The following is a 13,945-nucleotide window of genomic DNA, read 5'->3' on the forward strand; positions in this document are numbered from 1 at the left end:
GACTACTAACTGCACAGAACATATTTATAGTGCACAATTGTGTGGGTAAACATAAGTGCACCCTCTATTGCTTTACTTCAATAATCAGATTGGAAGGCAAATCCGTCGTGACTGGACCAAGATCAGGCGCAGGACCAACCGTGCTACGTGCTTTAAGGTATTTTATTCGACAGTAGGAGCACGATATTTTCCTTCACCGCCGAACATTCGGTAACTAATAACCACAAATTAATAAGCTCAGTAGTGCTTGGGCTGAACGTACTGTGTGTGTGTGTGTACGTGCGTGTCACGTGTAATAACCACTCGGGACTGGGCTCATATAGATACGACTTTATCAAATTTATAATTATAAATTTGATAAAGTCGTATCTCCTCAAAAGGTAGAGGAGGCCTTAGCCCAGCAGTGGGACATAAACAGGCTGTTACTGTACTGTACCGTAAATTTATTACCAGTTTAAAATAAAATTGTGTACTAACGTTTTTTTTTATGTAAACTATAATACTATACGTGTAATGTGTAGAGGATAACATTATCAACCCAAATATTGTCAATTCGCGGCGTAAGAATTTGGGACATTGACCGTGTGACCTACATCCAGGGGTTACACTTTTGTTTATAATAAGTAAATTAAAAAATATTGTAAAATAGTATTGACAGAGAAACCAAAGTGTACATTATATATCAACATTAAGCTTATAATTATGTAGTAATGTTCTTAGGTACAGGTACCTACCGACTTTATAAAAAAGGTAACACAAAAAATTACCAAAATATATGTAAAACCTACCAAACTATTTATCGTCCATAAAATGTCCTGTTATTATTATTTTTTTCTGTGTAATTAATATTTCTTACGGCGCCAATGTCTAAGGGCGGTGGTGCCACCCATCAAGTGGCTCATTTACATTACAAAAAAATATAGATATAAAATCTAGTATTATCTTTTAGTTCTGGTTTGTAATCAACAAACCAGAACGATATACCGCTCGCTGTATATATATATTTGTTTTCGATATAGAGATTGTATGATTTCTAGACACATAAAAAAATTTCTACATATCTATTTTATTTTCTATAAATTTTACTTATACAGGGCAAAATAAAAATTCAATATATATATATTAAATGCTATAATATTTATTTATCTTTGAAGAACAATCTTACACATTTTATGCACTTAAACATAAATTTTACATTGATTTCAAAAGTGACATATAAAATAAACAAACAAGTCTTTAAAATAATAATAATAATTTGTTATCATTTAATACTAGCTCGGTTATTTTAAATAAATGTAACACTAATTTAATATGTTTTATTATAATAATGTATTCTAAAGGCAGTATTCTGTTTCACAAAACGATGTGAAATCTGTAACAAAAAATACATATATTTCAATTAATAAATTCAATGATATTGTTTAGGCTCAGTGGCAGCTCGGAGCCTGGAAGTGTACAGCGTTGCCAGCCGTTGATATTGCGCTAGAACTTTTCCGGTGTTATTTGCCGTGACATGGGATTACAAGAGGGAATAGGCACTCGTGTTTGCGTTCTCTAGTAGGTCTTGCGGTATATCGTGGCTTGCGCAGTCGGCGAGTGTCGCGAGTGTCGCGGCGGCCGTACCTGCCGGGCAGTCGTCAAGTGGACGAGTCCCGGGCGGGCGCTAGGCGTGGTGCGGGCTGGCGACGCGCGGCGGGGTGAGGCCGCGCCGCAGCTGGCGCGCCGCGTGGTCGCCGGCCGCCGCGCCCGCCGCCGCCTCCAGCTGCGCGCGCAGCGCCACCAGCTCGCGCGTACGCTGGTAGATGGGATCCTGCCGGTGACGGATTTTTATTATTGTAATTAGATGACAAAGTGCCCACCTCCGCCCATAGTTCTCAACAGTAATACTTATATGATTTCATATTATTGTTTCGCGGTAGAGAAATCTATAAGCGTATAGTAAATTATACGTATTGCAAATACATACCTGTTGCCGCATGGTTGGATTCCATCTACAGTAAAGCGCTTTCCAAAGTTTAATGATTCTCAGCGACGCGACCGGCACTAATACCATCTGCGGCCTCGTGTACTGTGACGGCGGTGTATTTGGACTGAACGACGAGGGGCCCCAGTACAATGGGTTGAGATATAGATTCTGGCGACTGTTGATGTAAGACCATAGTGACACAGTCTTTGTTTTCACTTCTATAAAGATAAGGAATGTAAACATTAATATTAGCGTATATATATGTTTTTTTTACGTAAATATGTTTTTTTATCACATTTCAAGATGTTTTAATTCGAATGCCAAAAATAAACACAAGTTGAGCTACCAAATTACACGAGTACTTAATCTAAAATAAGCCGATTTTATTTATAATTAATTTAAAAAATAATACAACATATTTCATATGATATTGGTTACAAATATCACCATTTGAACAGAAGAATGAAACGTTCTGTACGCAAAAACAGCCACGCATAGACAGCAAAGAATAAAACTCAGAGGATTTCAAAAACTAGTCAATTTTGAAAATTAGGACTTTCTATATCAATAATTGTATATAGAGTAAGTCTTTAAAAAATATTATTCGTGCTCACTTTAATAAACATAATCAATGTAGTGATACAAATATATAAATAGAACACTCACCCTCCCTATACCTCTCTCGCTCAGTGTTGAAGAGGAAGGTCCCGAAGCGGCACGAGTAGAGGTGGTCGACGATAGCGATGAGCAGGCGCTCGGTGAACTCGAAGGCGGTCGGGAACTGCTGCTGGAGCTGCCACACGCAGTCCACCCACTGCACGAACACGGGCGAGCGGTCCGCGTCCGAGTGCCGCTCGTCGCCGTGACCGATGCGCTGAAATATCGCCCTTTACATAATTACCTTTTTTTATAGAATAGGAAATCGGACGAGCATGTGGGTCACCTGATGGTAAGTGATCACCAACACCCATAAACATTGGCATTGTAAGAAATGTTAACCATCGCTTACATCACCAATGCACCGCCAACCTTGGGAACTAAGTTATGTCCCTTGTGCCTGTAATTACACTGGCTCACTCACCCTTCAAACCGGAGCAACACAATACCAAGTATTGCTGTTTGGCGGCAGAATATCTGATGAGTGGGTGGTACCTACCTAGACGAGCTCGCACAAAGCCCCAGTGCTCCTTATCCGATACATTCGAGGACGGCGCTGGGTGTTAACCACATGGAAGAGATTTGGCAGACTTATATCTCCTGCAGGAACGGCCAAGTTATTTGGGAATGATAATGGATTGATTCCTCGATTTTCGTACTCGAGTGGTAGATGCGCTTAACAATATTAGTCGGCTCGTCTAGGCTTGAGACGAGGTTGCTATTCTACTCTGCTAATATTATAATTCTATTTCAATTCGATATTATATTCTTTCAATCTTGAACTCCAATCCACTATCCGACACAATTTGAAACTAACACTAATCTAAAAAACTTATACGCACTACTCTTTAAATAAAATAATTTACTTAAATAAACTATTAATAAAACTACAAACGAACTCACAAGTTGAAATTTATGGCCAAAAGATAGCCATTCCTTTTCAATGAGTACTTGGAAGCCTCTCAGCGTTCGGTAGTAAGGGTCTAGCATGAGCATCGCCAGCGCTGTTAGTTGAGCCGTCCTGTCCCAACCATCGGAACAGTGCACTAAAACTGACGTTTTGTGGTTCTCCACCTAAAAAAAAGAAAACAAATCTTTTATCCTGCACTTAAGACATAACATCATAGAATCTACTGTTGGCGCAACATAAACGGTAAAAGAAAATTGAACAGACTTTTTGACTACGCTCTACCGGCCCCTTTCATCCAACTTGATATCATAAACAATTTTTTTACCTTAAAAAAATACGACTTTCTTTAATAAATAACTAAATGAATTTAAGCCAATGTCACGCGGGATAACGTAAGGATCCCCATCTGAATCAGTTCAGGCATTTTAAATTATGGTGATTAAAAAAATTATAAAAACATTTTTTGGTCTTTATAAAAAGGTGGATATGTTATTGATACGTCGTTGACCATGCTCGATTTGTCCGAAATATGCCGCGCGGACACCTCAAACGAAATACGCGAATAACAAGATATTTTTTTGAATAAAGTGAAATATACAAACATAATAAAACAAAAAACATCACAAGGCAAGGTGTTTTCGCATGTAATTTTTTTTTAAAAGTTTAACCGCATATTGTTATATCATAAATGTACATATACAAACTATTTGGTACCTTTAAGCTACCACCTTACATAATATGTGTCCAACTAATATTATAAATAAATATACTTGTATGAAAATTGTACTCTAATTACATTTCAATATTTTGACACGTACGTAAAACCGGAAAAAAAAACGTTTGAAAACTAATTGCATTAATTGCGGTTATAAGTGTAATGACCATGAAAATTTTTCAAACTAAATATACCGTACAAGGATGAGTAATAAGCAAGAGGTCAGTGCGTAAACAATTATATCAGAAAACAGGATAGCAAATGAACAGAGTAACATTTTCATTACCTTATCAACGATGCGCACCGCTCCCGCCAGTATACATTTGATATGTTTCAACCAGCAACTCGCTTCGATACCGCTGAACCATCTAAACAAAGTTACATTACGAATATAACAAATGCGAAAGTGAGTTTGTTTGTTACACTTTCACGCATTAACTATTCAACAGAAAGGAAGGGTACTTTGACGAACCGGTTGGCGTGGTTGGTAGATACTTGCCTTTCACGCCGAAGGTTGTGGGTTCGATTCCCACCCAGGACAGACTTTTGTGTGCATGGACATGTCTGTTTGTCCTGTCCACCCAGACTGGGTGTAATTATCTATTTAAGTATGTACTACTATATATGTACAAAAGAAAAGTAGCATATGTAGTATATCAGTTGTCTGGCTTTCATAGTACAAGCTTTGCTTAGTTTGGGATCAGATGGCCGTGTGTGAATAATGTCCCAGGATATTATAACAACTTGATCAAAAATACTTATAATTTAGCACCCCCCCCCCCCCCCCTAACACGCGGGATAAGCGATTGGCGGAAACAAATTTACAGTAACGTTAAAATAATATCACAATGCCATATCAGTCTGAAGTCACCCTAAGCTCTATAAAATTAAATAAATGATGTACTTAAAATTGTCTAAATTAAAAATACACGGCAATGAACCGGACGGAAGCTCATATCGACGAGAAACATTTGCAAATTTTCTTATAGAGAAGAACTACTAAATTTTAATTTAGATATATTAATTAAAATTAACTTATAATATTTTATTTAATATAAAACACAAAGGAAGCTGAAAATAAAAAACCGTATTCTATATTCTCCCCAAAAATCAAAGTATTCACTCAATCAATCAATTTTTACTACTAAATTTTCAACCAGTTCAACCAAATTGTGCACACTTTAGTGATGGTGACAATACTAAATATATATATATATACATATATACATATATACATATATATATATATATATATATACATATTACAATTTTAAATTTAGAACATGGATTAAATACATTATTTTAATTTGATAAATAATTACATTCTTACCTTGTTTGATCAATTTGTGGAAAACAAAGTTCTTTTAGCTTCCTTAGGCTCTCCCTCATTACGTGTATATTGTGGATATCGAGGAATACGAGCTCTGCATTTTGATACGCGTCCTCTGATTCGTATCTGAAATATATGACCTTGATTAATTCATACTACCTCAGCTCTAATATATAATTAGTTATAATTTTTTTTTTTTAGGAAAGCCAAACCGTAAATGTAAAACCTTATCTAAATGTAAAATTTGTCCAAATCGTCAGTGTTTCCGAGATACAAAATAAATACGCAAGAATTATTCATTTAATATTATAAGATAACAAATTTTCTTTAAAGCAAACAGAACAAAACTGCTTTTCACCATTGTTTAGATAATTTACTTAATTAATTTTATTTGGTAATATAGGGATATACAACAGAGAAATTTCGTAGATATTATTATTTAGACATAAATTAGTCGGTGGTATTCCCTACAGTGTTTTAAAATGGCTCACTGGTGGTAGAGCTTTGTGCAAGCTCGTCTGGGTAGGTACCACCCACTCATCAGATATTCTACCGCAAAACAGCAGTACTTGGTATTGTTGTGTTCCGGTTTGAAGGGTGAGTGAACCAGTGTAATTGCAGGCACAAGGGACATAACATCTTAGTTCCCAAGGTTGGTGGCGCATTGATGATGTAAGTGATGGTTAACATTTCTTACATGCCAATGTCTATGGGCGTTGGTGACCACTTACCATCAGGTGGCCCATATGCTCGTCCGCCTTCCTATTCTATAAAAAAAAAGAAAAAAAAATACACACTGCGTTAGTATTCATCTTAAAATTCTAAAACATAACCAACCAATAGAGTAGCAGTGGTGGATTAAACTTTAAATCTATCACTTTGACAGGAGAGGTAGGCGTAGCATTTATAGGACATTACTTTTATATTAGTGAAGAATATGTACCCACCCGCCGCCTTTAGCCTTGTTAGCGATGGCATTCGCACTTGGTCTTGCATCCATAATAAATAATTTATGCGCCTGCGCATTGGCGTCCATAATCAATTGGATGTACCTTTCATCTTCTCTACTACGTTTACCGCTCACCTAAGACACAAATTTTTAATTGAATTTTATGAATATCAAATGTTTGTATTCATTAATAAACAATTATTTTATTTTATTACAGACAAAGGCAAAATCAGGAAAATATTATAAGAAAATACAATAAAATTACAATAATTTTAGATCTGAGTGATACCTATTGAACTACATATTTTTCTAAACAAAAAGTGAATTACAATCTATAATAACTCCATACCCCAACTAGCGGCTGACTACATCTGGTAATAGTGGCTTGTGAGCTCGGATGTATCCAAGCTAACACTGGAATACGTCCCCTGGAGCGAAATGCCGCTACTGACCGAAGCAAGTCATCATTAGCAGCTGTTGGTACTGCCCACACTGCTGGATAACTATCGCATATCTCGTACTTGTCATTTATACGCGTTATGCGCCACATATCATTGTTAACACCCTGAAAATTATAAATCATATAAACAAGTTTTATAAAAGTATTGACAAAATTTCAAAATATTGATCATTTCTGACGATTTCGGCAAACGAGCATTGTCTAATCGTTAAGCACTACCAATTTAAGAATTCAATAAGTTTTTTTAATTGGCATCTGACTCAGATGTTAACCCAGTATTCCATAGTGTTTGCTGCCTTAAAAGCTAGTCAATAGAGGAATGCGAGAGTCATGCATATATTATGTAAATAGATTTAATTATTATATTCTTACCATTCTCCTTAATTCAGCAATAGGTTCATACACATTCCATCCATCCTCTGGAAAACTTTCTGAATAACTATATGCAAATATTGGTTGTCGGTGTGATAGTGGAAATGCTAGTTGTTGCAATTTTTCAAATATCCCCCGGCGAGAGTGGTTCTCTTGTTTGTGTGCGAAACGTAAATTACGCATATCCTGTAAAATGGGATATATGGGATAATCATTTCACTGTTTCATTGTTAGACTAATATGCATTATTTTATTTTATTGTCTACTTACCTTACAGAATACTTCGATTCCATATGAATTTTCACCTTTAGACGACGCTCCACCCACTTTTTCAATACGAGAAACCTGCATTGAAATAAAATTCTATTTAGAATGTTTATATTTTAACATGTAAAAAAATTAATTTATTTATTGAAATTGCTTTTCTTATTCTTGAGCTTCATGTACTAATTTTATTAAGCATAATTGCTATAAATAATATAGATACAAAAATTGTATTTTAATATATAAATTTTGTAAAATCTATTAGCTGAAATACTATGTGTTGATTTAAATAAACTAAAAAATAGTTAACTAAACTATAAACTTATATAAGAAAATGACAGTGACGAAAGACAAATAAACTGTTCCAGTTAACCTTTAAGATACATAGAGAAAACTAAATCAACAAGATAAAAGTTACAGTATTACAATAGGTACTAGTAGTAGTAGTACTAAATATATAAAAATATATAGTTTTATATTTAAGATTTCTTTAACAAGCTTATCGAAAATGCATTTTCTGATATTTAACTTATATTTTACCATGCTATAATTACTTACAACTCCAAGGGGTACACTAAGTGTAGTCTGTAGTGATGTTGGCTCCGTAGGGCGGAAGTGTAGCTGGTAGTTTGTAACTTTGAGAACACCCCGGGATGGACCGCTGTAGGGACACAAGTATGTCACATCTCTTGCCACACCCATTACTTTTTCTCCATCCAACAACTGAATGTCTCCTAAGACATGAGTCTGAAATATCACATTTTATAAAATTCATATTGTTTAAAATCTTTAAAAAAATAGAAATGATCTTTGAATAACATGTCGATGTACAAGCCTTTAAAAGTTCATTTTGCTCTTTGTGACTAAGTATGCGATTCACAAATAAACAAATGTGGATTGTGCGATTCCTACTCATCGTAAATCTAATTTCACTCATTCACACTCAGAGTATAAGCACGCAACTATTCGGACTAGTTGATGAACACTAAAAATCGACAATCGCGCATTAAGCCCTACACTTAGTATTTTAAAGCTTCAGGAAATAGTGCGCAACAGTTATAAAATTCAATAAGCATAAATTAATCCTTTTAGGAAACTTACGGAATCTTGTCCGTGTTTAGAATTCAATGAACTTGATTTGGAGTCCGAATCCAATGAATCGGAACTAGCATTTTTAGAGAGAGAAAAATCTGAATTCAACAGTTCAGAACTGTTGTGTTTATCCATGACTTTATTTAATTTAACGCGATCAGATGCCAATAAAATATGTTTACACTGTCATTAGTAATTTATACAAATATAGTATCAAATAAGATAAATATATCTATGACAGTCAGGAGACATTACAAATTATGACATTTACAAATTATTAATTGACAACTTAGAAAAAGTGCTGTCACATCAAATAAATATTTTCTTTTATTTTTAAAGTTAAGCGGAGAGTAGATAAATAACAATATTTCGATAATAACAATTAGGTTCTTCAGATTACAAATTAGTAAATATTTAATGAAGTACCATAATAAAATAATTTATAAAAAACATTAAATTGCATGAAAACATTAAAGAGATTAAGAACAGGTAATAATTAGTTACTAATTATTCAATTAGACTAAAGGTGATTTTAGGTAGTGGCTAATGACTTTCTTAATTATCTTTTTGTAAACACGTTGATATTTTTAATTATAAGCCCCTTGTCTCGTTTATCTATCTATCGGTTTCTTATAGTGCAGCCCGATCTTGATCAAAAGCTACTCTTTATAGTGCTTGCCGGCCATGGCAAACAACGGGTGTGACGGTGGTGCCATATGAGTAGCACAGCTTCTCTGGTTATCATCTATATATATATAGATCGTGTGGTCGATTCTATAGTTCAACCTGAATGGATGAATGAAAAAAATCATGTGCAGGTCCAACTTGGTTTTACCCACTCTCCAGGGTAGTGTAACACTACTTTCTAAAACCAAAGAGCTATTATGGCTTTCTTGACAAAAAACTAACTTTTTCTAACCTAGAGTAGGCATTAAAGCTAGATAGCGGTTAAAATGTATTTGTAACCAAAAATTAACGTTAGTATAGCAAAAACTAATTTTATCTTGTGTCTCTGTGATCTACTTATAATGATAATAACAATGTACCTAAACATAGTGTGTTTTTTTATGTATACTATAACCATAAGGTTGTACTGTATTATGCATTTATAATTTAATGATAAAACAGTTCGTAGCTACATGATACTTTGCTGCCATAGTAACATACGCTAAATATTTTGTACGATAAGTAGCAACAAGACTTAGATTATTTTATATTGGAAAAAAAAATGATTCCAGTAGGTATTAGTCGAAGCACGTATCTTGCTTATAATAGTACAAAATGCACTGAAAACGAAAGAAAACTAAAAGCTGAAAATTTTGAATGGAATTTAAATCATCCACAAACTCTCGTACAAATATGTATTAAAAAATTAAGTGCAAATTGGACGGGTAAGTTACAGTTGTTTAATTATATTGTTTTGCCTTTCATATACTTATGTTTAAATTTAAACTTAGGATCGCCGAAAATAAAAGATTTTATAGCAAAAGACAGAGAATTATTTTTACAAGTTTTGAAAACAGATATTCCATTACAAATATTAGTAGATAATGTAAAAAACGATACTTTTTGGAAAAGGTGTTATTATTCAAAATGGTCCGAATATCCTGTAGATGACAATAACAAACCTTGGATAAATATTTATATGGAACGTCATTACGCAGATATTTTAGAAAACCTTAATCCACGTCACTATGATCCTGAAAAGGTGTGTTGTATTATTTATCTTACTTACAAACATTTATAATTACAGAAACTATCGAAGCAATCGTAAATTAGTTATTGTTTTAAATAAGAATGAAATAAATGACTAAACTGTTAAAATACGTTACTTCATCATTGTAATTAAGTGATCTAGTGTTGTAGATCATACATACTAATGTTAATTAAATATTGACATGAAGTTCGTGTAAGCTAAAACTATTGATTCTAGGTAAAAAATGTGGTAAAACTTTGTGGGCCTTATATAAAAACGTTATCTATAAGAAGTTTAGTACCTGCCGATATTCCAGATAAACGAAATTATTCACCAGAAATGGCAGGTTTAATAACTGGCCAAAGAGAAAGTGTGAGCAAGTTACCAGCTCTAAATAGCGAAAGTACAATACGAGGTAATTTTTATTTACGAATACAGTATTAAAATATATTTATAATTATATCATTACTACTTTTTCAGATCATGTGTCTCTACATGCTGCATTGGGTAGTTTAACTAATTTAAGTGAACTACATATAACATTTCAATTACGTTTTATTGGGGTTGAATACCGAAGAGACCAGTTTCAATTTACAAATAATGATGCAAAAAACCTAGCACGTGGATTGCAGAACTGCGATCAATTAAAAGTGCTTCGGTATGTTTTAAAAATTTATTAAAATCAAAATATATAGTAATATTATTGCCCGCTTAACGACTTCATTCTGTATATATTTTCCCTTTTTAACAGAATCACCAGAAGTGATATGAATTGCCAAAGGGTAAAATATATTCTGCGTGGATTATTGGATAATAAAAAAATTGAAACTTTAGATTTCAGTCATTGCAAAATAGGCGATGATGGCGCATCGTCCATTGCAAAATTCATTTCAAAAAAAGAAAAATTACGAAATCTTATATTAACTGATAACATATTTGGTAAAAGGAACAAATAATTAATTTTATTTATTTATGACTACTTTTAGCATAAGCATAGAAATAAACATTATAAATAACTAGAAATGAAACTTATTTGTTTTATAACTTCATAATATTTATTCTTAAATTAGGTCCCATCGGAATTGAAAATATATCACATGTACTTAACCATACAAGTTGTGGTATACGTACGTTAGATTTAAGATTAAATAATAGACTCGGTTCAGAAGGAATTGCCCATGTAGCAGTTGCATTAGCAAGAGGATGTAATCTGACAACGTATGTATTTGCTAATTGTATTTATGAGTATAAACGAGCACACCGAAATTTAATTTTGTATGAATAACTGTTTTCTTTTATTTTCAGCTTAAATATTTCTGGTTGTGGAATAACGTCTACACCATTACAAAAACCTCCAGCAGGTGTTTGGTCTGCTATGAATGCCGAAAATCCACCAACATGCGGAGATCTTTTAGCAAGAGCGATAGGATTAGTAAAAACTCCCTTAAGGTCCCTAGATATTAGTGTTAACGACATTGGATCGGTAATTTCTTTAACAAAACATAATTATGGTTATGGCTGCTTATTATATTTTATATGAATTTAATCAAAATAAACATGGCTATTTATTTTTAGCCCAGTGATAGTATCTTATCGAATGCAATCTGTTTAAGTTATTTAATAGATATAAACTTAAAACGATCTGGTATGGGATCAATGGCTTTGGCGATTGCCGAATCAGCCGCAGCAGCTCAAAGATTGAGAAGAGAATCTGAAAAGGGTATACGATTTAGAAGAAGCGCAGGTAGATTATTGCAGGCAAGACGAGTTGTTAAGGGCATGAATATGGGTAAGAAACTTTAAACTTTCACCATGTACATCATCCACTTAACTGCCTCGTTGGTCTAGTGACTTGATGTAAAGCCGTAGACCCGGAGGTCCTGGGTTCAATTCCCAAGTTGGGCCAGTAAAAAGTTATTGGGTTTTACTGTCAGAAAATTCTCAGTAGCATCCCGGAGTCTGGAAGTTGGATGTGTGTACACTTCCGTGCCTCGAAAAGCACGTAAAGCCGTTGGTCCTGCGCCTGAACTCTTTCCAGTTGTTTCGAATTGCCGTCCCGTCGGATTATGAGAGTGAAGGAAGAGAGAGTGCACCTCTATTTGTGCATACACTTGTGCACTATAATATTTCCTGCGCAGTTGGGTAATCTCTCTTGAGAATGGCTGTCGTGGCCGAAATCGGTCTGGAGGACATTATTATTATCCACTATACATAGTGGAGTGGATATGATCGCAGTCAGTTCGTGACTACAACTGATTGAAATAAATCGAATCGTTGGACAAAATTATGAAGAAGCTATCATTGCTGTTAACACCCAAGTATAATATGTAAACAAATAGAAATTATTTTTGAATATATAGTGTTGTAATTGACGTATTTTTTGAAGAGCTGGAACTTTTTGTAATTAAATGACAAGAACTGCTAAATAGATTTACAAGTTTAATAAGTAACTTTCAACAGAAGCAGATCCACTGTTATTAGCTCAACAGTTATCAGCAAGACCTTCAATCGTATCTGTTGCATCCGAGGAAGGAATTTTTAGTATTCAAACACAGCCTCTACCCATGGAGTTTGGTTTTGTTCCATCTCTTAAGGTAATTAAATAAAATGAAATTTTATGTAAATGCACAAAAATAAAAAGCATGAAAGGTTCATTAGGTAACTAATATCTTTAATTTATTTATAGAGCCCATTACCATCTTCACATAATTCATCTAACCCGCCAACATCCAGAAGATCAAGTCATCATGTTATTTTGGAACCTGTCCAGGTGCTTTTCTATATTGCTTAAAAACATACCAAATTGTTCCATACTATTAATTTTATGATTCATTATTATAAACAAATTAGCCAATGTATTTATGAATGCTTATATACTATTAGATCATTTTTTGATTTAATTATATAATACAAAACTATTCAAAGTACTTGTATTAATTTAATTAGAAAAATAAATTAATAAATTTGTTTTTAGGAAATCTTACGAGCCACACTAGTACGTCGCAGATCAGATGGCTCACTTCTTCAACCACGCTGTGATAATTCAGAACGACATATTAAAATTTGTGTTTCTAATGATACTTCCGATATTTTATAATAATTGTTGTGGAACAACAATATTTTTACTGGCAATAAATGATTTTACTCTGTCATATATTATTATTTTATTGTAAAGTTTACGTGACAATAAATATTTTATTAACTAAGTTTCAATTACCTATCTTTAGTTAAGATTTACGTATTTTAACAAATGTACTTCTTCAGGTCATACATATTTTAGTACAGTCAAATGCAATTTTAGCAATATTCAATGCCTGTTTAAAATCATCACATTAAGCTTAATTCTACATAATTCTCGAATGAATATTCAATAAAAAAATCATAACCAATATTAATAGTAGTATATAAAAAATAGTTATTTTATAATAATTCAGTCCACATAAATAATGGCAACAAAAATTATATACATAAATGTATAACTGCCTTAATAAGTTATTATTTTTGTCTATGCTTGCTGTCAGTTTTCCTCTTACT

General features: G+C 33.5%; 2 protein-coding genes across 2 annotated transcripts; one reads left to right on the forward strand and one right to left on the reverse strand.

Moving 5' to 3' along the window:
- Nucleotides 1–1,169: 1,169 nt before the first annotated feature.
- LOC126779482 (myotubularin-related protein 2) lies at nucleotides 1,170–8,980 on the reverse strand. Its single transcript, XM_050503494.1, has 13 exons — nucleotides 8,725–8,980; nucleotides 8,182–8,370; nucleotides 7,630–7,704; nucleotides 7,360–7,545; nucleotides 6,877–7,092; nucleotides 6,526–6,662; nucleotides 5,579–5,704; nucleotides 4,535–4,616; nucleotides 3,527–3,697; nucleotides 2,633–2,840; nucleotides 1,967–2,184; nucleotides 1,624–1,810; nucleotides 1,170–1,372 (listed from the first exon to the last, which is right to left on the reverse strand). The coding sequence occupies exons 1-12, from the start codon at nucleotides 8,848–8,850 to the stop codon at nucleotides 1,664–1,666; spliced, it is 1,881 nt and encodes a 626-aa protein (XP_050359451.1). The 5' UTR covers nucleotides 8,851–8,980; the 3' UTR covers nucleotides 1,170–1,372; nucleotides 1,624–1,663.
- A 1,203-nt stretch (nucleotides 8,981–10,183) lies between these two features.
- On the forward strand, nucleotides 10,184–13,508 carry LOC126774729 (dynein regulatory complex subunit 5-like). The gene is made up of 10 exons (XM_050496269.1): nucleotides 10,184–10,423; nucleotides 10,649–10,826; nucleotides 10,892–11,069; nucleotides 11,163–11,350; nucleotides 11,482–11,629; nucleotides 11,717–11,894; nucleotides 11,987–12,200; nucleotides 12,872–13,005; nucleotides 13,098–13,181; nucleotides 13,386–13,508. The coding sequence occupies exons 1-10, from the start codon at nucleotides 10,361–10,363 to the stop codon at nucleotides 13,506–13,508; spliced, it is 1,488 nt and encodes a 495-aa protein (XP_050352226.1). The 5' UTR covers nucleotides 10,184–10,360.
- The last annotated feature ends 437 nt before the right edge of the window (nucleotides 13,509–13,945 follow it).

The sequence above is a fragment of the Nymphalis io genome, chromosome 2 (genome assembly GCF_905147045.1).
Source record: "Nymphalis io chromosome 2, ilAglIoxx1.1, whole genome shotgun sequence".
In the NCBI taxonomy this organism is placed as follows: domain Eukaryota; kingdom Metazoa; phylum Arthropoda; class Insecta; order Lepidoptera; family Nymphalidae; genus Nymphalis; species Nymphalis io.